We start from the raw sequence: 25,456 nt of genomic DNA on the forward strand, positions 1-25,456 counted from the left end.
AGGATATAAGTGCATTGGCTTGCAAGTGATATCTCAGACTGGACGTACTTCTATGGTAGCTCATTTCATACCCACAGTACGCGCAGATGACTTTGGTCTTATCGACTGAACCATCTGGCAGTCTTTTGAAGGTGAATTTGCCGTTCACAAATCGCCCCTGTTGACACGCACCTTCAAGGTTCGTGTCCACAGGCAGCGGTGTTTCCCCGCGTCCCTAGACAATGAATGGGACGCGGGGAAACACCGCTGCCTGTGGACACGCACCATATGTGAAAAGCCGTGCAATGCATTCTGGTGGCGTTGCGGCGAATGTCGAGAGACGGCGCGCGAGTTGGCCGCTCCTCATTTGCCTAAAGTTGAAGTCAAAGCTACTTTATGCTAATCAGAGGCGCCGGGCTCGACTCGCTGCCTCGGGAACGCTCGCAAACATTTGTTGTTTAAAGGAGAGCGCCTGTCAATCATCCTCTAGTGGCAGCCCACCAAGCGTGCAATACTGGGAAGCGGCGCGTCCACACGCGTTTAAAATCGCCCCTGTGGACACGCACCTTCCGCGCGTTAAAAAAATTAACGGCGTTAAGAGGATGCTGCCTTAACGCGTTAACTTTGACAGCCCTATATATATATATATATATATATGAAGCACTGAGTCATAATTACAGGATACACAACTGTGAGAAAAACATCATGTTGTGTTTATTTCAAAATAAGAGCATGCACAATGAGAGTTAGCAGGATCAGTTTAGCCTGGATTAGTTCATGTGAGGATCATTAATCCGATCAGCTGCACTCGTTTCCTTTGATGAGAAAGAACGTTCCAGCAGCAACGCCGAGGAGACCGACGGTCAGACCCAGTCCACAGAAGACCTCGGGTCCCATACCGGGCTTCTCCACATCTGGAGACAGAAAACAGAGTTAAGAGTCATGACACATCTGGAGACAGAAAAACAACAAATACCCCCTCAGAAGCATTTTTAGCGATGGTCAACATTGGTCAAGATAGGGCTATCAGCTGAATGGCTTAGTACTAGCGCTAATGGTACATTATGTATATCTGGTAAATTACCCCACTAATAATACATGGAATGTTACCAAACTTCTGCAGTAGTACACATAGGGTCTGTACTCACAAAACGAGGCATTTGAAAGTTTGTAAGTACACCAGGAGTTTATTTAAAAGAACACTTAATATATAGCCTGATAGCTTCTATCCTCGGCTGCCAACGGTACCGCTGCATCAACGCCACTTCCGTGTTTACCCAGCTGTTTCTGTGACGCAAGTTTCACGCAAAAGTATGAAAAAGTTTTGCTGAATTTTTATAAATGCTTGTATTATCAGGTCAACACATTTTTATAAACGCTTGTATTATCAGGTCAACACATTTTTATAAATGCTTGTATTATCAGGTCAACACATTTTTATAAACGCTTGTATTATCAGGTCAACACATTTTTATAAATGCTTGTATTATCAGGTCAACACATTTTTATAAATGCTTGTTTTATCAGGTCAACACTTGTCAACACTTGTTGACCTGATAATACAAGCAGCGGAAACAGCTGGGTAAACACGGAAGTGGCGTTGATGCAGCGGTACCGTTAGCAGCCGAGGATAGAAGCTATCAGGCTATATATTAAGTGTTCTTTTAAATAAACTCCTGGTGTACTTACAAACTTTCAAATGCCTCGTTTTGTGAGTACAGACCCTATGTGTACTACTGCAGAAGTTTGGTAACATTCCATGCATTATTAGTGGGGTAATTTTCCAGATATACATAATGTACCATCACGCCAGTACTAAGCCATTCGGCTGATAGCCCTATCTTGACCAATGTTGACTGTGAGGGAAATTCCTGTTTAATCATGTATTTCTGTGGGCAAATGGCTGTCTGTCCTCAATGCGTATTGCAGGACCATTTGCTACCAGGGGCGTCGCCAGACAAGCCCATTGATGCAGGATAAGGCGCCTTCCAGACGAAGCAAAACAAACTTTTTTTCTCCGTTTTGCCTTGGCGTCGTTTCAAGAACATTCGCGTCCAGATGAATCCACTGAAAACGACTCAGCGCGCTGTAGTACATATTCCAGGCCCTTATGCGGCGCTGTTTCTGCTACAAAAACGCAGAAGAAGAGACGGAGCTTGACTGGATGTTTGCCATTGCTATGGCAACACGTGAGAGTTACGGCTAATCTCCGCCCGACCACCCGATCAATAAACACCCATAAGATGACAATTTGGCCCGTATAAATAAAACCAACAATAAGCATCAACAGCCGTCACCCTAAGGACCTTGATGAGGCGTTGTCACACGTTGGGATGGATTAATTAGACAAATAAATGCCTACATTCATGGGAAGTTAGCTAGCGGTTGTTTGTTAGCATCGTAATAAAGTCGCATATCGGTGACTTTTCCCCCGGAATATCGCCCCCCTCTCTCGGCACCGTTTGTTTTCATACAGTGGCCCTGATACGGCGTTGTACAAACGAGCAGAATATCTGCTACGAGCAGAATATCTGCTACGAGCACGTAGGCCGCAGTTGTTGTTGTTACGAGACGTCGGGGGGAAGAAGTCAGACATCTGGAGACAGAAAACAGAGTTAAGAGTCACGACACATCTGGAGACAGAAAACAGATTTAAGAGTCACAACACATCTGGGGACAGAAAACAGAGTTAACAGTCTCGTCCACATCTGGAGACAGAAAACAGAGTTGAGAGTAACGACACATCTGGAGACATAACAGAGTTAAGAGTCATGTCCACATTTGGAGACAGACAACACAGAGTTAAGAGTCACGACACATCTGGAGACAGAAAACAGAGTTGAGAGTCACGTCCACATCTGGAGACAGAAAACACACAGTTAAGAGTCACGGCACATCTGGAGACAAACAGCAGGTAAAGCGCTGGCTGTGGGTTTGCTGTGTCGAGGTTTCTAAGGTGTCTCACTCCAGATCCTGGTCAGCGGTTGCTTCAGGGCCAGATGGCTCACTGTACAGCTGTAGACGTCCCCCGGCTGTGGGGTGAAGTCCAGTCTGGAGAACTGGTTGAAGGTCCCGTCTTTGTTGATGTAGGGAACACTGATGCTGGTTCCTTCGGTCACGTTCTCTTCATTCTTTGTCCAGTACAACGTTACAGGAGCAGGAAAGAATTCAGTCACATGACAGATGAGGGTGTTCTTCTCCCCCAGGTCCAGGGCGTCTCGGGTGTAGATGATTGGACGAGAAGGAAGATCTGAACAGAAACACAGCTCTTATTAATATTTCATATAATATCTTATTATCAGTGAAACTCATTTATCCAACTATTCATCGAGTAATTTAATGCAACACATCTTTCATCAAGTCAGTTCAGGTTTAATCAAGTTAGAATTCAGGTTAAGTCTGTTGTACTCTCTCTATGAGGCAGGGACCAGGGTCCAGGGTCCAGGGTCCAGGGTCCTGTCCTTCAAACCAGGATTTGGGGTTAGTGAGGTAACTTCAGGTTTAACTGGGTTTTCAGGCCTAAGACAGTGGTTTATGGTAGATCACCATGGTAACTGGTGCTGCACAACAGAGGCCTGGACTAGGAAGTGAGTTTGACATATCCAGATCATCTCCAGGTTATCTGGTTTAACTAATCCTAATGTAACCTGGTGGGAAAACCCAGCATGTTCAACATAAAACTCTAGACACTGAACTGTGGACCCTGAACTCTGGACTGTGGCCCCTGAACTCTGGCCCCTGGACTAAGGACACTGGACCCTGAACTCTGGTCCCTGGACTGGGGTTGACTGCACTGTTAGTTGTTGAGACCGTCAGTGTGTTTGACAAGAAGAGACAATAAGCTTGTTGTTGTTGTTGTTGTTGTTTTGAGAGGAACCCGTCTTCTTGTCCAAATAGAACCTTCTGTTGAGTTCAAAGTAAACAGGAGAACAGAAAGCTGAGTGAAACACTGGGAATACTTACCACGCTCCAATGGGAGGTCCTTGAAGACTTTACGATCAATGTTCAGGAAAATTCTGCAGAGCAGTAGCTCAGCCTCAGCCAGTTCAAAACTGTCATCCGGATGGATGATATGATTTATGAAACTGGGCTGAGGCTCGACTATTGTATTGTTCTTGAAGTCTGCGTACCACTTCACTTCCCCTTCTAGTACATCAACCGCCTCTTCATCAGTCTCTGAACAGCCAGCATAAGCAGTTTCCGAATAGAGACCTGAAGAGAAACACCAGAGCAGACAGACAGTCAACAGGCAGACAGACAGTAAAGAGACAGTCAGAAAACAGACAGACAGACAAACTTACTGTCAGCTGAGACACAGAAGACACTGGAGAGTATGAGGACCCCCATCATGGTCTTCATCATGGTCTTCATCAGCTCTCTATAGACCTGAACCCGTCTGACTCTCTGTAGACCTGAACCCGTCTGACTCTCTGTAGACCTGAACCCGTCTGACTCTCTGTAGACCTGAACCTGTCTGACAACAGCCAATCAGAGAGCAGGGATGGCGTGATGTCATCGGTATCCAGGTAGACAGGCGTCAGTAAAACATGTTTATCTATCAGTATGATTATCGGAGGACAATATGACAGATGTAAATATTTATAATATTTGTCTCTTTCATGTTTTGCTGAGGAAGAAAATGTTCTTTTATACACATTTGATTTGCATATTTCAGCAGATTGTATTATTATAATTATTTAAGATGAAAATCCTGATATTGGTGGGGTTTTGTGGCTGGTTTTGGTACTGCATGTCCTAATATCCTACTAGTTAACATCACAGGAGGGCAATTCAATTGTGTTTTTTACCATTTACCAAAGACTTACATGTGCCTAAATGCTACTGATAAATTTAGCCTTTACGAAAACATTAAAATGTAGCACAGTTGTAGTTACAGAGGCAATAAGTCCTTGAATGTGAGTTAAACATGCTGAAAGCAGCTTTTAATGTCTTAAACCATGAACAAACATCGCATAATATTGAAGACTGTACATTTTGTCATACTTAAAGTACATACATTACACAACCAAATCAAATAATAATCTTAATTTGTGCATAAGATTTTACATTACAGTAGAAAAGTCTCCAGTTTGATATTGAATAACAGTTTGTCTCTATGCTCACTATGAGGGATCACACATTTTTCATCTTTTAGATCCAATTCCTTCGTCACATTCATTAATTTTGCAGTCACTTTACAAATAGTCTAATGTACATCTCTGCTCGGTTGTGCTCATCTTTTTTGATGGCATACATGCGCCCAGTTTCTGTAGAGGGAACATCAAATCTTGCAGTTCTATGCTGCAGTGGGACATTGCACATGTCTTCTCTTCTTGGCCAGTAGAATCTCTTGGCAGGGTCATGTGGGTGCATGAACTGAACCAGTACATCTTCATCTTCATCTGAAACATCTCTGATACTTCCTATCCAGCATTTCTGATCATACACACACCTCACATATTGTCTCATAGTGAGTCAGCCTTTATGCTGTCGAGAGATTCTTACTTGCTTCAAGTTAGCACTTACTTGTTTGTTGATTTTGCTTGTAGTCTGTCCGGTTGGTTATGGGTGGATTGTGTGTGAGTGTGTGCATGTGTTGGCTCGCAGCTCTAACATGCACCAATTGAATTAAACTAAAAAGTACAAGTAAACAAAACATACGCTAATATCACAATCCGTTGCGATATCTAAAATGTAGCGTTCTAAGTGTGTCGGTATCGAGATAAAACGGATAACAAAACGGAGCAGTAAAATCTGTGTGCGTTCTGTAGCGTAGGTTTATTTATACATTCACATCCGCAGATTCAAAATTAAAGTGGGCGCCAGACAGGGGAGAATCCACCCTGTCAATAAGTAGTACATAATTAAATTCAACATTACCCGGATAGCTGCCGCCTAGCTACAATGAAACAATAAGAAAAAACATTCATCAACCATCATCAAGTTGTCTTCTCTTTTTCAAATAACTTAAATCAGCATCAAGTCAACTCAAGAGGAAAAGTTAATGATATAACAATGCATCAATCACAACAAAAAATCATTATTATATTCCCAATGCAGTCAAAATTCAATCAAAATAAAGTAAAGTAAAGTAAAAAGTAAATCATCAAATAGTATTGCACAGCAGAGGTGTGAGGGTGTGTGTGTGTGTGTGTGAGAGGGTGTATGTGTCAAAAGTTTAGTGTAAGTGGAAGGCCACAGTACAAGGGGAGCCTAGAGACTGCTGTGACTTAGCTCTATTAGGTCCGAATCCCGAGTGAGATGACCACGACCGGAACCAACCAGGTCCAGGCGGTGCTGTAGGCCGAACCCAAACCCCAAAGCCCGTTCCAGGCCAGATCATCTCCTTCTTGGCCTTATTGGATCCTGAGCCACGAAAGTCCAATAGATCCCATCTTCTCTTAATTATATCTCCACTCAAGTTATTGCAGCAAAAGACACCAAGAAAGAGGATCCTTTCTCTCTCTCTCTCCTCTCTGTGTCCTCTTCCACTCTCTTTGTTTGACTGACTGTCCTGCAGCTCCCAGGTGTTCCTCCAATCACCTCCCTTCCCCCCATCTTCATTCCACTTCCTGTTAGGTCATTAGCAGCCATTTTCAGCCTGGCTGCTTCTTCTTCTTCTTCTTCTTCTTCTTCTTTTTAATGGCGGTTGGCAAACAACTTTTTGTGCATTTCCGCAAACCTTCTTTGATACTGGTACTTAGGACACTCTATAATTACATGTTCAATAGTTTCTGTATGATTACAGTGTTCACACAAGCCAGTTTCATGTTTCCCTATTAATTTCATTGTATTATTAAGTCCAGTGTGCCCAAATCTCATTCTTGATATTATATCTTCTTCTTTTTTATTTCGACAATTTTCTCTCATCTTTCCTACTTCCCTTTGGATACTGTAGTACACTCTACCTTTGTTTTCCTTATTCCAACACTCCTGCCACTTCTTCTTCATTTCTAATTTAATTATGCTTTTATCCTCTGCCTTACTATATTTAACTATCATATTAACTTCTACTTTTTTTGTTGCGTTTTTTGCATATTTGTCTGCCATTTCATTTCCATCTACACCTATATGGGCTGGTATCCAAGTGAACTTCACTTTTACTCCTACTTTGGTCATTCTAAATACACTTTGAGCTATTTCTACCAGAATATCTTGTCTTGACTCTGATTTCATATTTTTGAGACTGATTAATGCACTGCTTGAATCTGATCCGATTATTACTTTGTTTGGTCTATTTCTTTCTACCCACTCAAGAGCTAACAGAATAGCTATCATTTCTCCCGTATATACTGATAAATTGTCATTTATTCTTTTACTTGACATACTATTTAACTCTGGGATGATGAATGCTACTCCTACTTTGTTACTAATTGTCTTTGAAGCGTCTGTGTATATTTTAGTAAATGATGAGTATTGTTTCTCTATATATCTATCTACCTGATCCCTATTTATACTTTTTCCTTTCTTCTTCTCTAACATATGCATATCTACCTCTATCTCCCCTATTAGCCAAGGTGGAACAGTGGAAAAAAGTACAGTGGGGCTTATCTCTAGTTCCCCTATCCCTATTTCTTTTACCGCATCTCCTACCGTCCAACCAAAGCTCTTCAGCTGTCTCTTTTCCTTTTCTTGGCATTTTTTAAAAACGTCCTGAGTGGGGTGACTGTCCTTATGGCCCTTTAAGTTTGCCCAGTATGTAAGTGAAATCTGGTTTCTTCTCATTTCTAATGGCATTTCGTTCATTTCTACTTGTAAGGCTGACACTGGGGTTGTTTTAATAGCTCCACAGCAGAGTCTCAATGCCTGATATTGAATTGTGTCTAGTTTATTTAGTAATGTTCTTGAAGCAGACTGGTATATTGTGCATCCATAGTCAAGAACTGCCCTGATTAGCCCAATGTAAAAAGGTTTTCAGTGACACTCTATTTGCTCCCCACTCTTTACCCCTCAGATATCTAACAACATTCAGTACTTTTTTACATTTTTCAATAATTTTTCCTATGTGGACTTTCCAAGTAAGATTTTTGTCGAACCAAATACCCAGATATTTAAAACATTCTACCCTCTCTAAATTTTCTCCATACATTTTAAGCTGAATCTGATCTTGAATTTTCTTTTTTGTGAAACATACTACTTTTGTCTTTGCTATTGAAAATCTAAAGCCCCACTCCCGTGCCCAACACTCTATTTTTCCTATTGCCTCTTGCACTTTCCTACCCATAAACTCTACATTCCTTCCCCTTTTCCACATGACTCCGTCATCTGCAAATAATGCAACTCCAATAGACCTATCTACACTGCTAAACACTTCATTAATCATAACTGAAAACAGTACTGGACTAACTATACTCCCTTGAGGAGTTCCATTTTCCACTACATACTTGTTACTATATTCTTTCCCTATTCTTACTGTTATCAACCTATCCGTTAAAAAGTTTTTAATCCAACTATACATTTTTCCTTTTATTCCCATCTGATATAATTTGATCATTAACCCTTGTTTCCACAACATATCATAAGCCTTCTCAACATCAAAAAATACAGCGATTACACTTTCTTTATTAACCTGTGCTTTTCTAATCTCATTTTCTAACTGGCTGCTTCAGTTCTCAGCATTCACCTGTTGGTTTGCACACCTGCGTGTAATCAGGGACCTCATTATAAAGGCCTCCTGTCAATACCACTGGTCAACACCAGGTGGTGGCATTTCTAGCGTCTTTAACTAGGTAACTAGAAACAAACAAAAAATGGCTCCAACATATGCGGATGACGTGGTAGTGTTCTCCCAGAGCTTGGACAAGCTTAGGAAGATCTTAGCAATATATGATAACATTCTCAAGGTTTGGACTTCAGGTGTCCTATAAAAAAAACGGAGACGATGGCCTTTAATGTGGACGGAAATACCCATGCACAATCAAGCCTATTGACTATCAACAATGCCGAGATAAAGAATGTAAGGCAATTCCGGTTCCTTGGTCATCTTATCAGCAGTAATGGGAAGTCATTAAAGTTTCTACACCACCAAATTGCATCAGCGTACGAAAAATGGAACGAACCGAAGCATGTGCTGACCGACCAAGAAATACATCTCAACACTCGCATGGGAATCCTAACGGCATGTGTGCAGTCCCGGCTACTGTATAGTGTACAATCATGGGAACTATCTAGTGAACTCCAAAAGCTGAGTACTGTTTGGAATGGGTTCCTGAGAAAGATGATAGCTGGCGGCGATGCACGGAAGAATGTCCCGCCCCTAAACCAACGTAAAAAGGGGATTGATCCTGCAGCACTAGTCGATCGTGATGTGGATTGGGCCTTTAAGGTCTCGAACAGTAAACTGTACGAACTGACCAAATCGCAACCCATTGAAGTATATTGAAATATACAGTTTCTAAAGTACATAGCACATGTGTGTAGAATGCCAAATGATGCAACACAGAAAATAGTACTATTTGACAAGAGAAGATGATGGAGGAAGGTGGAAGAACTACTCGGGGTTTCCAAACAACAGGCCCCTAAAAACAATGATGAGGACGGTTTCTGCCGTGCTCTAAGCAGCTGTGGGAAACTTTGATGATGATGATGATGATGATGACTGACAACAAGAAGCAGGTCCAAGCAGCTGCTGTTTCTACTTCCATCTCACAAACAGCTACTGGACCAAGTCCGGGACCAGGTCCAGGCTCAGTTACTGGGAACCAGGATCCGGCCTGGATAAAACAAAAGCAGAGACGAGGACAGGGTCAGGCCCAAATACTGATACCACATCATTAAAACTAGACTAAACTGGTTCCAGACCAGGTTTCAGAAGTACTAGTATAGATGAAATAATTCCAGACTCTGATGAACCCGGTCTGGAAAAAGAGGTGTGAGTCCAAACGGACCCTAAACTAAAGAGGGTCCTGATCTGACCTCTGGCCTTCCTCTTGTAGTAGATGAATCCAGCCAGAGACAAGGTCAGACCCAGGATCAGTCCTGAGGCTCCGATGGCGATCTTGTTCCTCTCAGACTCGGGCATGGATGGGTCTGAGGACAGACAGGTGGGGAGACAGGTGAGCAGAGAGACGGGTAAAGGGGCGGGTCAACAGGTGAACAGAGAGACAGGTAAAGGGGCAGGTCAACAGGTGAGCAGAGAGACGGGTAAAGGGGCGGGTCAACAGGTGAGCAGAGAGACAGGTAAAGGGGCGGGTCAACAGGTGAGCAGAGAGACAGGTATTTACCCCAGTCAGTCACCAGAGGTTGTTTCAGGCTGGCGTGGTCCACCACACAGGAGATCTTCTCTCCAGACCTGCAGGACACGACACAACACATCCGTAATCTGGACCTGGACCAGAATCCAACTGGACCTGAACCAGTACCTGGATCTCCACCCAACTGGACCTGAACCTGGACCTTAACCCAACTGGACCTGAGCCTGGACCTAACTGGACCTGAACCTGGACCTTAACCCAACTGGACCTGGACCTAATGGACCTGGACCCAACTGGATGGGCGGTGGACCCACCTGGGCGTGTACTCCAGGTAAGAGTGGATCTGGTAGTACCAATCCCCGTCGGCCAGCTCGTCAGTGGAAGTGACATCAGAGGAGACTTCCTTCCCGTCTCGGCGCCAGCTCACTCGGATCTGTTTGGGGTAGAAGTCGAAGACGCTGCAGACCAGCATGGCCGGGTGTTTACCACCAGGGGACGCCACCGAGTGCAGTCTGACGTAGGGCGTCGCTGAAATACATAGTATTACTATCGGCACTAGGAGTATCAGCAGAATTACTATCAGTACTAGTAGTATCAGCAGAATTACTATCGGTACTAGTAGTATTACTATCAGTACTAGTAGCATCAGCAGTATTACTATCAGTACTACTAGTATTACTATCAGTACTAGTAGCATCAGCAGAATTACTATCAGTACTAGTAGTATCAGCAGAATTACTATCAGTACTAGAAGTATTACTATCAGTACTAGTAGCATCAGCAGAATTACTATCAGTACTAGTAGTATTACAATCGGTACTAGTAGTATCAGCAGTATTACTATCAGTACTAGGAGTATCAGCAGAATTACTATCAGTACTAGTAGTATTACTATCGGTACTAGTAGTATCAGCAGTATTACTATCAGTACTAGGAGTATCAGCAGAATTACTATCAGTTATAGTAGTATTACTATCAGTACTAGGAGTATCAGCAGAATTACTATCAGTACTAGTAGTATTACAATCGGTACTAGTAGCATCAGCAGTATTACTATCAGTACTACTAGTATTACTATCAGTACTAGTAGTATCAGCAGAATTACTATCGGTACTAGTAGTATCAGCAGAATTACTATCAGTACTACTAGTAGTATTACCATCAGTGTGTGTGTATGTGTGTGTATATGTATGTATGTATGTATGTGTGCGTGTGTTGCAGTAGCAGAGTTCCACCAGCAGGTGTGTGTGTGTGTGTGTGTGTGTGTGTGTGTGTGTGTGTGTGTGTGTGTGTGTGCGTGTGTGTGCGTGTGTGTGTGTGTGTGTGTGTGTGTGTGTGTGTGTGTGTGTGTGTGTGTGTGTTGCAGTAGCAGAGTTCCACCAGCAGGTGGAGACTTGAGGCTCCAGATTAAAGTTGAATCTCTGGTTCTTTCAGCTGTTGATGATGAATAAATGATGAGGTGATGAAAACAAACTCACCTGTTTTAGTCAGAGCATTATTGTAGTCATTGCCAACGTTGTTCAGACAGTAGGTCTCCTTCACAGTGTCCATGACAGCCAGTATAGAAGGATCATTGTTCCAGGCCTCTGCGGTCTTCACTCCGTGCTCAGTGAATCCAACATACTTCCCCACACTGCTGCTGAAACTGGTGATCTTAATCTTGTTGTAATAGAACGACTCGATGTACTCCATGTCCTTCAGATCAGTAGAGTTGAATTCACAGCTGAACACTCTACATTCCATGTATCCATCTGTAGGAAAACACAGTCAGTTTGAACCAGTGATCAGGTATTGATCAGTGATCAGGTATTGATCAGTGATCAGGTATTGATCCTACCTGCTCCGGAGAGGCTGATGAAGAGGAGGGAGACGCTGAGTAAAGTTGAAGCCATGTTCCTGTTCAGCTCACAAACTGACAGTCTCACTGAGAGCTGCTGTAACAACCAGAGGAGCTGATCACATGACCTGCTGCATCATCATCATCATCATCATCATCATCACCTGTTACCAGGCAGACGAGTCAGACAAGAGTCTGCTGCTGGAGCACAAACACACTGAAATCATCTATTAGTACTACTACTACTATTGTATATTCTCCGACATTTTCAACATTTCATATCGCGGACATGATCCAGATTCTGTCCAGAGCTCTTTAGATTTTTTGCGAATGGGGGCGTTCCAGAAAGCAGGCTCAACCAACTCTGAGTTTTCGGTTCCAGAACAGCAGTTCTGAATTAGTTCAATCAACTCTGAGGATGTAAACTCTGAGTTATGCGCGTGCCTGCCGACTCTACAAAGCCATGATCAATGGAGCTCCGATACTATGATTCACCATGGCAACCGGGAGGGAGTTATTAGATATTACTGAGTGTTTATGTAGAAAACAAGCTCATCCTTAGAAAGCCGACCAAAGTAATTGCATCAAAGTAGACATAGTTGGCATGGCGGACATTTGCGGCCCGACTTAATGTGTATAACTGAATGAAACAGTCGATTGGTCTAAAGGTGATAAGTCTTTATATGTAACGGTCAGCAACGCTGCCAACAATGCAGGCGACATGGGTTCGATTCCCGTAGTTCACAAAGTGTCTGCTGTCAATCCGCTATTCAGACGAGTACTGACGCCGGGGAGACAAGTCTTCACTCGCCAATACCTTGCCACACTTTTTCTCTTTGCTTTATAACTGTGGCGGTGTTGCCTTTCTTTTAATTAAGTGTTTAACCTCCTCGTTTGCCTCCATGATGATTTCTGCCTCCGGCGGGGAAAGTATGCCACTCTATTTGCCATGGTGAATCTGTGATCGGTGGCGGGGTCTATTTGAGGGAGCCGTCAGTACGCACCTATCCAGGATTGGTTTCACCTGGCTTGATGAATCCGTGTCTGCTCATCCTGGCTTGGTCTTTGTGCAACCAATTAAGCCTGGACGCTCTTGTTTTGGATCGATTACTTATCCCTTATCCTGGATGTCTTAATTCTAGTTTTGTGCAACGGGCCCCAGGACTGAGACGGCAGCAGCAGCTTCTCTGAGGTTACTGACTCCAGACCAGCCGTCTCAACCACCGCCTGATGTCAGTGTTAGCTGCTGGAAACATGGGGGGCCGTCATGGCGTCTCCTCTGAACCAGGACTTCCTGACCAGTCTCAGGGAGTCCAGAGGATGACCTACTGTTGAGTGTTTCAGAGACACATCAGAGGGAGCCACGACACCATCTCACTGATCACACACTTTATTAAGATTCATGGAGCTGTACACGTCATTCAATTCATATATATATATATATATATATATATATATATATATTGTAATGGGAATTTGGGATGTTTGTAATTTATAATCAGAATATTTGTCAGGCCAGACGTCGATCCGCATCTCCTCTTCTGACTGTTATGCTATGATGAAAATGAATGTCTGTTTGTAGATGATATGAACATGAGTGCCACATTGACATAAGATAATTTCAGGACTATGACGCCTGTGTTCTGTAAATCTTGACCTTGCCTGTACATCTTGTCTTTGTAAGATAGGACATGATCCGTCCTTTGTCCATGGTTCCTCCTCCTTAAAAGGGAGATTGTTGTTAGACTCAGGGTCGTTCCTGCTGATTCTGAACCTTTGCATCAGAAGGCAGGGGTGAACAGTCCCTCCTCTGCAGATGAGAATACTTAGTGGAATAAACCTCGGAGAAAAAGCTGATCCTGGTTGTTGATCTTTATTAGGCAGATTCATTTTTCCACAACAATATATATATATATATGAAGCACTCAGTCATAATTACAGGATACACAACTGTGAGAAAACATCATGTTGTGTTTATTTCAAAATAAGAGCATGCTGCTATTAAGATAAAGGAGGAATCACAATGAGAGTTAGCGGGATCAGTTAAGCCTGGATTAGTTAATGTGAGGATCATTAATCTGATCAGCTGCACTCGTTTCCTTTGATGAGGAAGAACGTTCCAGCAGCAACGCCGAGGAGACCGACGGTCAGACCCAGTCCACAGAAGACCGCGGGTCCAATACTGGGCATAGGCTTCTCCACATCTGGAGACAGAAAACAGAGTTAAGAGTCACGACACATCTGGACACAGACAGTCGGCCCGGGTTCCTTCTGTGTGGAGTTTGCATGTTCTCCCTGTGTAAGCATGGGTTCTCTCCGGGTTCTCCGGCTTCCTCCCACAGTCCAAAGACATGCAGGATGGGGATAGGTTCATTGGTGACTCTAAATTGCCTGTAGGTGTGAATGTGAGCGTGAATGGTTGTTTGTCTCTACATGTTGGCCCTGTGATAGACTGGCGTCCTGTCCAGGGTGTACCCTGCCTTCGCCCAATGACAGCTGGGATCGGCTCCAGCCCCCCCGTGACCCTAAATACAGGATAAGCGGTAGACGATGGATGGATGGAAACCAACAATAAGCACCAACAGCCGTCACCCTAAGGTCCACACGAAAACGAACATGAAACGGAGGGGTGTCGTTTTTTTCTTTTCCACCCTGAGAGCTGGTTTCAAAAAAGTGCATTTTCACGCCGCGAAAACGCCGGATTCGTATGGACGGCAGGGCGAAACGCACAAGACTTCTGCGTTTACGCGCTGAAAACGTTTTCGTGTGGACAGGCCCTAAGACAATGACCCTTTGATCAAACACAACTTCTGGGGGCACCTGGAACAGGGGCTGCAGGATGTCAGACCAATATGTAAATTCAACTGCATTATAAGTGCAGAAAGAAACAGTTACTCTTCAGTCATTCCTGTGTCGCACTGGGAATGGCTCATGCTGCAGCATTAAAAGATCTTCAGATGTGTTGACCCTGAACTCTGGACTGTGCCCCCTGGACTGTGGACCCTGAACTCTGGCCCCTGGACTAAGGACACTGGACCCTGAACTCTGGACCCTGGACTCTGGACCATATCTGGAGACAGAAAACACTGAGTTAAGAGTCACGACACATCTGGAGACACAACAGAGTTAAGAGTCACGACACATCTGGACACAGACAGCAGATTTAAGAGTCTCGTCCACATCTGGAGACAGAAAACAGAGTTAAGAGTCACGACACATCTGGAGACAGAAAACACAGAGTTAAGAGTCACGACACATCTGGAGACAGAAAAAAGAGTGAAGAGTCTCGTCCACATCTGGAGACAGACAACACGGAGTTAAGAGTCACGACACATCTGGATACAGAAAACAGAGTTGAGAGTCACGACACATCTGGAGACAGAAAACAGAGTTAAGAGTCTTGTCCACATCTGGAGACAGAAAACAGAGTGAAGAGTCATGACATATCTGTAGACAGAAAACAGAGTTAAGAGTCACGACACATCTGGAGACAGAAAACAGAGTTAAGAGTCACGACACATCTGGAGACAGAAAACAGAGTTAAGAGTCACGACACATCTGGAGACAGAAAACACAGAGTTAAGAGTCACGACACATCTGGAGAAAGAAAACAGAGTTAAGAGTCATGTCCACATCTGGAGAGAGACAACACAGAGTTAAGAGTCACGACACATCTGGAGACAGAAAACAGAGTTAAGAGTCACGACACATCTGGAGACAGAAAACAGAGTTAAGAGTCATGTCCACATCTGGAGAGAGAAAACACAGAGTTAAGAGTCACGACACATCTGGAGACAGAAAACAGAGTTGAGAGTCACGTCCACATCTGGAGACAGAAAACAGAGTTAAGAGTCATGTCCACATCTGGAGACAGAAAACAGAGTTAAGGGTCATGTCCACATCTGGAGACAGACAACACAGAGTTAAGAGTCATGACACATCTGGAGACAGAAAACAGAGTTAAAAGTCACGACACATCTGGAGACAGAAAACACACAGTTAAGAGTCACGACACATCTGGAGACAGAAAACACACAGTTAAGAGTCACGACACATCTGGAGACAGAAAACACAGAGTTAAGAGTAACGACACATCTGGAGACAGAAAACAGAGTTAAGAGTCATGTCCACATCTGGAGACAGACAACACAGAGTTAAGAGTCATGTCCACATCTGGAGACAGACAACACAGAGTTAAGAGTCACGACACATCTGGAGACAGAAAACAGATTTAAGAGTCATGTCCACATATGGAGACAGACAACACAGAGTTAAGAGTCATGACACATCTGGAGACAGAAAACAGAGTTAAGAGTCACGACACATCTGGAGATATAAACAGAGTTAAGAGTCACGACACATCTGGAGACAGACAACAGAGTTAAGAGTCATGTCTACATCTGGAGACAGAAAACAGAGTTAAGAGTCATGTCTACATCTGGAAACAGAAAACAGAGTTAAGAGTCACGACACATCTGGAGACAGACAACAGAGTTAAGAGTCACGACACATCTAGAGACAGAAAACAGAGTTGAGAGTAACGACACATCTGGAGACAGATAGCAGGTAAAGCGCTGGCTGTGGGTTTGCTGTGTCGAGGTTTCTAAGGTGTCTCACTCCAGATCCTGGTCAGCGGTTGCTTCAGGGCCAGATGGCTCACTGTACAGCTGTAGACGTCCCCCAGCTGTGGGGTGAAGTCCAGTCTGGAGAACTGGTTGAAGGTCCTGTCTTTGTTGATGTAGGGAACATTGATGCTGGTTCCTTCGGTCACGTTCTCTTCATTCTTTGTCCAGTAGAACGTTACAGGAGCAGGAAAGAATCCAGTCACATGACAGATGAGGGTGTTCTTCTCCCCCAGGTCCAGGGCGTCTCGGGCGTAGATGATTGGACGAGAAGGAGGATCTGAACAGAAACCCAGCACTTATTAATATTTAATATAATATCTTATTATCAGTGAAACTCATTTATCCAACTATTCATCGAGTCATTTAATGCAACACATCTTTAATCAAGTCAGAGTTCAGGTTAAGTATGTTGTACTCTCTCTATGAGGCAGGGACCAGAGTCCAGAGTCCAGGGTCCTGTCGTTCAAACCAGGATTTGGGGTTAGTGAGTAACTTCAGGTTTAACTGTGTTTTCAGGCCTAAGACAGTGGTTTACGGTAGATCACCATGGTAACTGGTGTTGCACAGCAGAGGCCTGGACTAGGAAGTGAGTTTGACATATCCAGATCATCTCCAGTTTATCTGGTTTAACTAATCCTAATGAACCCTGAACTCTGGACTGTGGCCCCTGAACTCTGGACCCTGGACTAAGGACACTGGACCCTGAACTCTGGTCTCTGGACCCTGGACTGGGGTTGACTGCACTGTTAGTTGTTGAGACCATCAGTGTGTTTGACAAGAAGAGACAATAAGCAGCATGTTGTTGGTGGTGGTGTTGTTGGTGGTGTTGTTGGTGTTGTTGGTGGTGTTGGCGGTGGTGTTGTTGGTGGTGTTGCCGGTGGTGTTGTTGGTGTTGTTGGTGTTGTTGTTGTTGGTGTTGGTGGTGGTGGTGTTGTTGTTGGTGGTGGTGGTGGTGGTGTTGTTCGTGGTGGTGGTGGTGTTGTCGGTGGTGTTGTCGGTGGTGTTGTTGGTGTTGGTGGTGGTGGTGGTGTTGTTGGTGGTGGTGGTGGTGATGTTGTTGGTGTTGTTGGTGGTGTTGGTGGTGGTGTTGGTGGTGTTGGTGTTGTTGGTGGTGTTGTTGGTGTTGGTGGTGTTGGGGGTGTTGTTGTTGTTGGTGGTGGTGTTGGTGGTGTTGGTGGTGTTGTTGTTGATGGTGTTGTTGGTGGTGGTGGTGTTGTTGTTGGTGTTGGTGGTGTTGGGGGTGTTGTTGTTGGTGGTGTTGTTGTTGGTGTTGGTGGTGTTGTTGGTGGTGTTGGGGGTGTTGTTGGTGGTGTTGTTGGTGGTGGTGTTGTTGGTGTTGGTGGTGTTGGTGTTGGTGGTGTTGGTGGTGTTGTTGGTGTTGGGGGTGTTGTTGTTGGTGGTGGTGTTGGTGTTGGTGGTGTTGGGGGTGTTGTTGTTGATGGTGTTGTTGGTGGTGGTGGTGTTGTTGTTGTTGGTGTTGTTGGTGTTGGTGGTGTTGGGGTTGTTGTTGGTGGTGGTGTTGTTGGTGGTGTTGTTGTTGATGTTGGTGGTGTTGTTGGTGGTGTTGGGGGTGTTGTTGTTGGTGGTGTTGTTGTTGGTGTTGGTGGTGTTGTTGGTGGTGTTGGTGGTGTTGGGGGTGTTGTTGGTGGTGTTGTTGGTGGTGGTGTTGTTGGTGTTGGGGGTGTTGGTGTTGGTGTTGGTGGTGTTGGTGTTGTTGGTGGTGTTGTTGGTGTTGGTGGTGTTGGGGGTGTTGTTGTTGGTGGTGGTGTTGGTGTTGGTGGTGTTGGGGGTGTTGTTGTTGATGGTGTTGTTGGTGGTGGTGGTGTTGTTGTTGTTGGTGGTGTTGTTGGTGTTGGTGGTGTTGTTGGTGGTGTTGGTGGTGTTGGGGTTGTTGTTGGTGGTGGTGTTGTTGGTGGTGGTGGTGTTGGTGTTGGTGGTGTTGTTGGTGGTGTTGGTGGTGTTGGGGGTGTTGTTGTTGGTGGTGGTGTTGTTGTTGGTGTTGGTGGTGTTGTTGGTGGTGTTGGTGGTGTTGATGGTGGTGGTGGTGTTGTTGGTGGTGGTGGTGTTGTTGTTGGTGGTGGTGGTGGTGGTGGTGTTGGTGGTGTTGGTGTTGGTGGTGTTGGTGGTGCTGGTGGGAGGAACCCGTCAAATAGAACCTTCTGTTGTGTTCAAAGTAAACAGGAGAACAGAACGCTGAGTGAAACACTGGGAAGACTTACCATGCTCCAACGGGAGGTCCTTTAAGGCTTCACGATCAATGTTCAGGAAAATTCTGCAGAGCTGTAGCTCAGCCTCAGCCAGTTCAAAACCTCCATCCGGATGGATGATATGATCTATGAAACTGGGCTGAGGCTCGACTACTGTATTGTTCTTGAAGTCTGTGTACCACTTCACTTCCCCTTCTAGTACATCAACCCCCTCTTCATCAGTATCTGAACAGCCAACATAAGCAGTTTCCTCATAGAGACCTGAAGAGAAACACCAGAGCAGACAGTCAACAGACAGACAGTCAGTAAACAGACAGACAGTCAACAGACAGACAGACAGACAGTAAACAGACAGACAGACAAACTTACTGTCAGCTGAGACACAGAAGATACTGGAGAGAACGAGGACCCCCATCATGGTCTTCATCATGGTCTTCATCGGCTCTCTGGAGACCTGAACCCGTCTGACTCTCTGTAGACCTGATCCCGTCTGACTCTCTGTAGACCTGAACCCGTCTGAATCTCTGTAGACCTGAACCAGTCTGTCTCTCTGTAGACCTGAACCTGTCTGACAACAGCCAATCAGAGAGCAGGGATGGCGTGATGTCATCGGTATCCAGGGAGACAGGCTGCAGTAATACATGTTTCCTGATATTGGTGGGGTTTTTGTGGCAGTTTTTGGTACTGCATGTCCTAATAGCCTACCAGTAAACATCACAGGAGGGCAATTCAAATGTGTTTTTTACCATTTACCAAAGACTTAAATGCTACTGATAAATTAAGCCTTACGAAAACATTCAAATGTAGCACAGATGTAGTCACAGAGGCAATAAGTCCTTAGATGTGAGTTGAACATGCTGAAAGCAGCTTTTAATGTCTTAAACCATGAACAAACATATGATAGCATAATCTTGAAGACTGTACATTTTGTCATACTTATTAATTTGAGCATAAAGATTTTACATTACAGAAGAAAAGTTTGATATTGAATAACAGTTTGTCTCTGCTCACTGTGAGGGTCACACATTTTTCATCTTTTAGATCCAATTCCTTCGTCACATTCATTAATCTGGCAGTCACTTTACAAATTGTCTGATGTACATCTCTGCTCTGTTGTGCGCATCTTTTTTGATGGCATACATGTACAGGTTTCTGTAGAGGGAACGTCAAATCTTGCAGTTCTATGCTGCAGTGGGACATTGCACATCTTCTCTTCTTGGCCAGTAGAAACTCTTGGTAGGGTCATGTGGGTGCATGAACTGAACCAGTACATCTTCATCTGAAACATCTCTGATACTTCCTATCCACCATTTCTGATCATACACACACCTCACATATTGTCTCATAGTGAGTCAGACTTTATGCTGTCGAGAGATTCTTACGTGCTTCGAGTTTGCACTTACTTGTTTGTTGATTTTGCATGTAGTCTGTCCGGTTGGTTATGGGTGGATTGTGTGTGCATGCGTTGGCTCGCAGCTCTAACATGCACCAATTGAATTAAACTAAAAAGTACAAGTAAACAAAACCTACGCTATTATCACAATCCGTTGCGATATCTAAAATGTAGCGTTCTAAGTGTTACTTAGTGTCGGTATCGAGATAAAACGGATAACAAAACGGAGCGTTCTCAGCATTCACCTGTTGGTTTGCACACCTGTGTGTAATCAGGGACCTCATTATAAAGGCCTCCTGTCAATACCACTGGTCAACACCAGGTGGTGGCATTTCTAGTGTCTTTAACTAGGTAACTAGAAACAAACAAAAAATGGCTCCAACATATGCGGATGACGTGGTAGTGTTCTCCCAGAGCTTGGACAAGCTTAAGAAGATCTTAGCAATATATGATAACATTCTCAAGGTTTGGACTTCAGATGTCCTATTAAAAAACGGAGACGATGGTCTTTAATGTGGACGAAAATGCACAATCAAGCCTATTGACTATCAACAATGCCGAGATAAAGAATGTAAGGCAATTCCGGTTCCTTGGTCATCTTATCAGCACTACTGGGAAGTCATTAAAGTTCCTACACCACCAAATTGCATCAGCATACGAAAAATGGACCGAAGCATGTGCTGACCGACCAAGAAAAACATCTCAACACTCGCATGGGAATCCTAACTGCATGTGTGCGGTCCCGGTTACTGTATAGTGTACAATCATGGGAACTATCTAGTGAACTCCAAAAGCTGGAATGGGTTCCTGCGAAAGATGATAGCTGGCGGCGATGCACGGAAGAATGTCCTGCCCAACGTAAAAAGGGGATTGATCCTGCAGCACTAGTCAATGGTGATGTGGATTGGGCCTTTAAGTTCTCGAACAGTAAACTGTACGAACTGACCAAATCGCAACCCATTGAAGTATATTGAAACATACATGTGCGTAGAATGCCAAATGAAGCCATACAGAAAATAGTACTATTTAACAAGAGAAGATGATGGAGGAAGGTGGAAGAACTACTTGGGGTTTACAAGTCCAGGTCTGGGCTCAGTTACTGGGAACCAGGATCCGGCCTGGATAAAACAAAAGCAGAGACGAGGACAGGGTCAGCCCCAAATACTGATACCACATCATTATACTAGACTAAACAGGTTTCAGACCAGGTTTCAGAAGTACTAGTATGTAAGAAATATTTCCAGACTCTGATGAACCCGGTCTGGAAAAAGAGGTGTGAGTCCAAACGGACCCTAAACTAAAGAGGGTCCTGATCTGACCTCTGGCCTTCCTCTTGTAGTAGATGAATCCAGCCAGAGACAAGGTCAGACCCAGGATCAGTCCTGAGGCTCCGATGGCGATCTTGTTCCTCTTAGACTCGGGCATGGATGGGTCTGAGGACAGACAGGTGGGGAGACAGGTGAGCAGAGAGGCGGGTAAAGGGGCGGGTCAACAGGTGAGCAGAGAGACAAGTAAAGGGGCGGGTCAACAGGTGAGCAGAGAGACAGGTATTTACCCCAGTCAGTCACCAGAGGTTGTTTCAGGCTGGCGTGGTCCACCACACAGGAGATCTTCTCTCCAGACCTGCAGGACACGAACCAACACATCCGTGATCTGGACCTGGACCAGTACCTGGATCTAAACCAAACTGGACCTGAGCCTGGACCTAACTGGACCTGAACCAGTACCTGGATCTAAACCCAAATGGACCTGAGCCTGGACCTAAATCCAACTGGACCTGAGCCTGGACCATAACCCAACTGGACCTGAACCTAAACCAACTGGACCTGGACCCAACTGGATGGGCGGTGGACCCACCTGGGCGTGTACTCCAGGTGAGAGTGGATCTGGTAGTACCAATCACCGTCGGCCAGCTCGTCAGTGGAAGTGACATCAGAGGAGACTTCCTTCCCGTCTCGGCGCCAGCTCACTCGGATCTGTTTGGGGTAGAAGTTGAAGACGCTGCAGATCAGCATGGCCGGGTGTTTACCACCAGGGGACGCCACCGAGTGCAGTCTGACGTAGGGCTTCACTGAAATACACATGTAGTATTACTATAGGTACTAGGAGTATCAGCAGAATTACTATCAGTACTAGTAGTATTACTATCAGTACTAGTAGTATCAGAAGTATTACTATCAGTACTAGTAGCATCAGCAGAATTACAGTATGTACGTATGTGTGTGTTGCAGTAGCAGAGTTCCACCAGCAGGTGTGTATGTGTGTATGTGTGTGTGTGTGTGTGTGTGTGTGTGTGCAGGGCCGTAGGGCCAATAGGGGCCCCGTTTTGCACAAAGGATGCGCATATGCACAGCCGTGGGCGCGCTACTAGATCAGCTATCAGCGCGAGGCAGGAGAAGAGACCTTTTTTTTTTTGTAATCTGACCCCACACGGCCATCACTGCAATGATTGACAGCAATCGATCTGACCAATCACTGGTCAGATGCGCATACGCTGCAGGCACTCGTCAAGCAGCTGCAGGTGAAGACGTGATGGCTTCGAAAACAACCTACGAGTCAGCAAGAGGGGAAAAAAGCAAAACAAGAGGAAACTCTTCTCTCGAAGGTGGATATTTGTTGAAGTCAGTGCTGGGCCGTATTAACGGCGCCGTTAACGCTGGTAACACTGTTAATGGTGTTAACAGACATTAACGGTGCCTTTAAAACTGTTAATTAACGACGCCGTTGATGTCCGTTAACGCTGTTAATGGCCCAGCACTAGTAAAAATGTAAAACTTTGTAAAACTGATTAATCCAGGTGTGCCTGACCATTGTTGAGAGGTCAGACACACCTGGATTAATCAATTGGTCCAATAATGGAAGACAGGAAATAAACGAGCTGGTTTATTTCAGGAAGTAGTGGAGCTGTGCATAAAGCCCATTCAGTGTGAATTTAGGTTTATATTTTTGTTCTTTGTTCTTACTAATAAAGGTTGTCAAGTTCAATGGCATTTCATTATACTGTCGTTTTGTACCTAATATGCATTTGGGATTTGGTAGGGTCGGGTGGCGAAGAAATGTTTTCGCTTAGGGCCCCATTTTGGTCAGGGGCAGCCCTGTGTGTGTGTGTGTGTGTGTGTGTGTGTGGAGACTTGAGGCTCCAGATTAAAGTTGAATCAGCTGTTGATGATGAATAAATGACGATGTGATGAAAACAAACTCACCTGTTTTAGTCAGAGCATCATTGTAATCATTGACAACATTGAACAGACAGTAGACCTCCCTCTGAGCGTTCATGAAAGCCAGTATAGAAGGATCTTTGTTCCAGAAGTCTGCGTTCTTCACTCCGTACTCAGTGAATCCAACATACTTCCCCACACTGCTGCTGAAACGGGTGTGCTTCACCCTGTTGTAATAGTGCGACACGATGAACTCCATGTCCTTCAGATCAGTAGAGTTGAATTCACAGCTGTACACAGAATAGTGCATGTATCCATCTGTAGGAAAACACAGTCAGTTTGAACCAGAGATCAGGGTTGTACTGTTCTCCCTGCACGTTAGGCACTTCTGCTACGTTATTGCAGTTTAACAGCAAGCCAAACGATAAAACACTGCTACACTTAAGGTTTTGTATAGAAACAATACAAAACCTTAGTTTCCTTTACAGCATTTCATTGATAAACAGTATTGAATTAAGCTATAAAAGAATAGCTGAAAAACTATGCGCCAAAAACAAGAGCTCACGCTTATGCTAGCGTATGCACCGCACATTTTACGTTAGCTCATTCTTAACTTCTTAAATGACTACTGCTGTCTGCTACAGTCGCAATTCCACAACACTTAAAGTCCCAGTCGGCAAGTCCGGTGGATCGAGGGCACTCTGTCAGATTTTGAATGTTGCCAACTCTCACACTCCTCCCCCACGACCACCGAGCTCCTTCCCCTCGACTTCCTGCCCTTTGAACTCCCTTAGATCATGCCACCTTTGAAACGCGGGTCCGATGTTGACTCTGGTTTTATCACGGGCACCGTCGCCATCTTTCTTTTTTTCCTTCTTTTCCACCGGTGTTTTCTTCTCCTTGGTTGTTTTGGACCTCCTCGTTTGGGTTTTTAACAAGGAATTGGAAGCTTGCTACTTCCCTCCGCCTCCCCCCTGTGATAGTGGAACGACCCGAGGGGGGAGGGGCTCTGTGTGTGCATGAACACAGCCCTGCGTGCTGATTGGACAGGTTGACCCAGGCTTTGTTGATATTTTGCAAAACAAACAACAGGCTCTACGTGCACGTTTTTTTTTCTAAAACCGGATGATTTATGTTGTTCTATCGGAGCGTAGTGTCGGCTTCAGTGATATGATCAAAAAAATTTTGCCGACTGGGACTTTAATGTCACTACTATCCCCCTTCAAAATAAAAGTTCTCACCATGTAAATATTACTGTGTGTTTTTTCTTTCACAGTTTTAACTACATCATATTCATTAAATAATTTGCATAAAGAACATGAATGTAATTCTGAGGACAGAACAAGGGTATTGATCACTGATCAGGTATAGATCAGTGATCAGGTATTGATCAGTCATCAGGGTAAAGATCAGTGATCAGGTATAGATCAGTGATCAGGTTAAGATCAGTAACCAGGTGTTGATCAGTGATCAGGTATTGATCCTACCTGCTCCGGAGAGGCTGATGAAGAGGAGGGAGACGCTGAGTAAAGTTGAAGCCATGTTCCTGTTCAGCTCACAAACTGACAGTCTCACTGAGAGCTGCTGCAACAACCAGAGGAGCTGATCACATGACCTGCTGCATCATCATCATCACCTGTTACCAGGTAGACAAGTCAGACAAGAGTCTGTTGCTGGAGCACAAACACACAGGGGACACTGAAATACGCTACGAAGACTCCTACGTTATGACTTACCAAAGTTGTTTACCTCTATAGTCGTGGTTCCCGAACGGTCTCTTCGGAGTCTTCTTAAAAAACACTCCTTACGTCGTTCACGGCGCTGTCCAGAAAGAAAGTGCTGAAATCGATTGCTCAGAGTTTGATTCAGACCAAGGCCATCCCCCACAACTTCAATAAAGCTACCTACTGCGTAAAAACGCAGCGCTGCCAGCAGCTTGACTTCAGGAGTCAGTGCAAAGTTCCGACGCGTTGGTCTGGCAAGCGTAGGCCCATTCAGGTCAAGCGTATTTGTTGCCGTTGTAGTCGAAACTTATGCAATATAGCCGCGTCAGTCAATATATCC

The 25,456-nt window shown here is 44.5% G+C and overlaps 5 protein-coding genes across 7 annotated transcripts in view; all 5 read right to left on the bottom strand.

Moving 5' to 3' along the window:
- LOC311009305 (H-2 class II histocompatibility antigen, A-U alpha chain-like) overlaps positions 1-4,458 on the bottom strand; it is a 29,239-nt gene extending 24,781 nt beyond the window's left edge. Inside the window, exon 1 of one of the 2 annotated variants that reach the window (XM_084003388.1) lies at positions 4,366-4,458. Coding sequence is in view for 1 of the 2 variants with exons in the window: in XM_084003387.1 (XP_083859513.1) it covers positions 4,321-4,350 (30 nt within the window). In the remaining variant the exon portion in view is untranslated. Of the gene's footprint in view, positions 1-4,320 lie in introns of both variants that reach the window. The other variant, XM_084003387.1, reaches the window with a different exon arrangement.
- On the bottom strand, positions 670-19,321 carry LOC311009306 (RLA class II histocompatibility antigen, DP alpha-1 chain-like). Of its 2 annotated transcripts, XM_084003390.1 has the most exons (5): positions 19,251-19,321; positions 4,281-4,332; positions 3,943-4,191; positions 2,945-3,229; positions 670-893 (listed from the first exon to the last, which is right to left on the bottom strand). In XM_084003390.1, exons 1-5 carry the CDS (start codon positions 19,278-19,280, stop codon positions 778-780), a joined length of 732 nt encoding a protein of 243 aa, XP_083859516.1. In that variant the 5' UTR covers positions 19,281-19,321; the 3' UTR covers positions 670-777. The 2 variants fall into 2 exon arrangements, with proteins under 2 accessions (XP_083859516.1, XP_083859517.1); XM_084003391.1 differs by lacking the exon at positions 19,251-19,321 and having other exon boundaries at positions 4,281-4,414.
- Positions 8,433-12,157, bottom strand: LOC311009300 (H-2 class II histocompatibility antigen, I-E beta chain-like). Its single transcript, XM_084003382.1, has 6 exons — positions 12,010-12,157; positions 11,651-11,923; positions 10,487-10,700; positions 10,203-10,270; positions 9,895-10,008; positions 8,433-9,692 (listed from the first exon to the last, which is right to left on the bottom strand). Exons 1-6 carry the CDS (start codon positions 12,062-12,064, stop codon positions 9,667-9,669), a joined length of 750 nt encoding a protein of 249 aa, XP_083859508.1. The 5' UTR covers positions 12,065-12,157; the 3' UTR covers positions 8,433-9,666.
- On the bottom strand, positions 13,864-19,391 carry LOC311009299 (H-2 class II histocompatibility antigen, A-U alpha chain-like). Its single transcript, XM_084003381.1, has 5 exons — positions 19,374-19,391; positions 19,211-19,295; positions 18,854-19,102; positions 16,627-16,911; positions 13,864-14,213 (listed from the first exon to the last, which is right to left on the bottom strand). Exons 2-5 carry the CDS (start codon positions 19,278-19,280, stop codon positions 14,092-14,094), a joined length of 726 nt encoding a protein of 241 aa, XP_083859507.1. The 5' UTR covers positions 19,281-19,295; positions 19,374-19,391; the 3' UTR covers positions 13,864-14,091.
- A 308-nt stretch (positions 19,392-19,699) lies between these two features.
- LOC311009303 (H-2 class II histocompatibility antigen, I-E beta chain-like) lies at positions 19,700-25,002 on the bottom strand. The gene is made up of 6 exons (XM_084003385.1): positions 24,880-25,002; positions 23,438-23,710; positions 22,092-22,305; positions 21,790-21,857; positions 21,554-21,667; positions 19,700-21,352 (listed from the first exon to the last, which is right to left on the bottom strand). The coding sequence occupies exons 1-6, from the start codon at positions 24,932-24,934 to the stop codon at positions 21,327-21,329; spliced, it is 750 nt and encodes a 249-aa protein (XP_083859511.1). The 5' UTR covers positions 24,935-25,002; the 3' UTR covers positions 19,700-21,326.
- Positions 25,003-25,456: the final 454 nt, after the last annotated feature.

Source organism: Eutrigla gurnardus (assembly GCF_963514095.1).
Source record: "Eutrigla gurnardus genome assembly, chromosome: 23".
In the NCBI taxonomy this organism is placed as follows: domain Eukaryota; kingdom Metazoa; phylum Chordata; class Actinopteri; order Perciformes; family Triglidae; genus Eutrigla; species Eutrigla gurnardus.

Bases quoted from the DNA above. Each gene is read 5' to 3' on its own strand.
- LOC311009300 (XM_084003382.1), bottom strand. From the start codon at position 12,064: ATGGCTTCAACTTTACTCAGCGTCTCCCTCCTCTTCATCAGCCTCTCC. The intron at 10,009-10,202 runs GTAAATACCTGT...GTCTGTCCTCAG, and splicing joins ACCTCTGGTGACTGACTGGG to ACCCATCCATGCCCGAGTCT. The intron at 9,693-9,894 runs GTCAGATCAGGA...TGTTTTATCCAG, and splicing joins CTACAAGAGGAAGGCCAGAG to GCCGGATCCTGGTTCCCAGT.
- LOC311009299 (XM_084003381.1), bottom strand. From the start codon at position 19,280: ATGAAGACCATGATGAAGACCATGATGGGGGTCCTCGTTCTCTCCAGT. The intron at 19,103-19,210 runs GTAAGTTTGTCT...GTTTCTCTTCAG, and splicing joins CTTCTGTGTCTCAGCTGACA to GTCTCTATGAGGAAACTGCT. The intron at 14,214-16,626 runs GTGAGACACCTT...TTCTGTCTCCAG, and splicing joins ACCGCTGACCAGGATCTGGA to ATGTGGAGAAGCCTATGCCC.
- LOC311009306 (XM_084003390.1), bottom strand. From the start codon at position 19,280: ATGAAGACCATGATGAAGACCATGATGGGG. The intron at 4,333-19,250 runs GTCCTCGTTCTC...ACCATGATGAAG, and splicing joins TGATGAAGACCATGATGGGG to ACCATGATGGGGGTCCTCAT. The intron at 3,230-3,942 runs GTAAGTATTCCC...GTTTCTGTTCAG, and splicing joins GGACCTCCCATTGGAGCGTG to ATCTTCCTTCTCGTCCAATC.
- LOC311009303 (XM_084003385.1), bottom strand. From the start codon at position 24,934: ATGGCTTCAACTTTACTCAGCGTCTCCCTCCTCTTCATCAGCCTCTCC. The intron at 23,711-24,879 runs GTAGGATCAATA...GTTTTCCTACAG, and splicing joins CATCAGCCTCTCCGGAGCAG to ATGGATACATGCACTATTCT. The intron at 21,858-22,091 runs GTGGGTCCACCG...CGTGTCCTGCAG, and splicing joins CACCTGGAGTACACGCCCAG to GTCTGGAGAGAAGATCTCCT.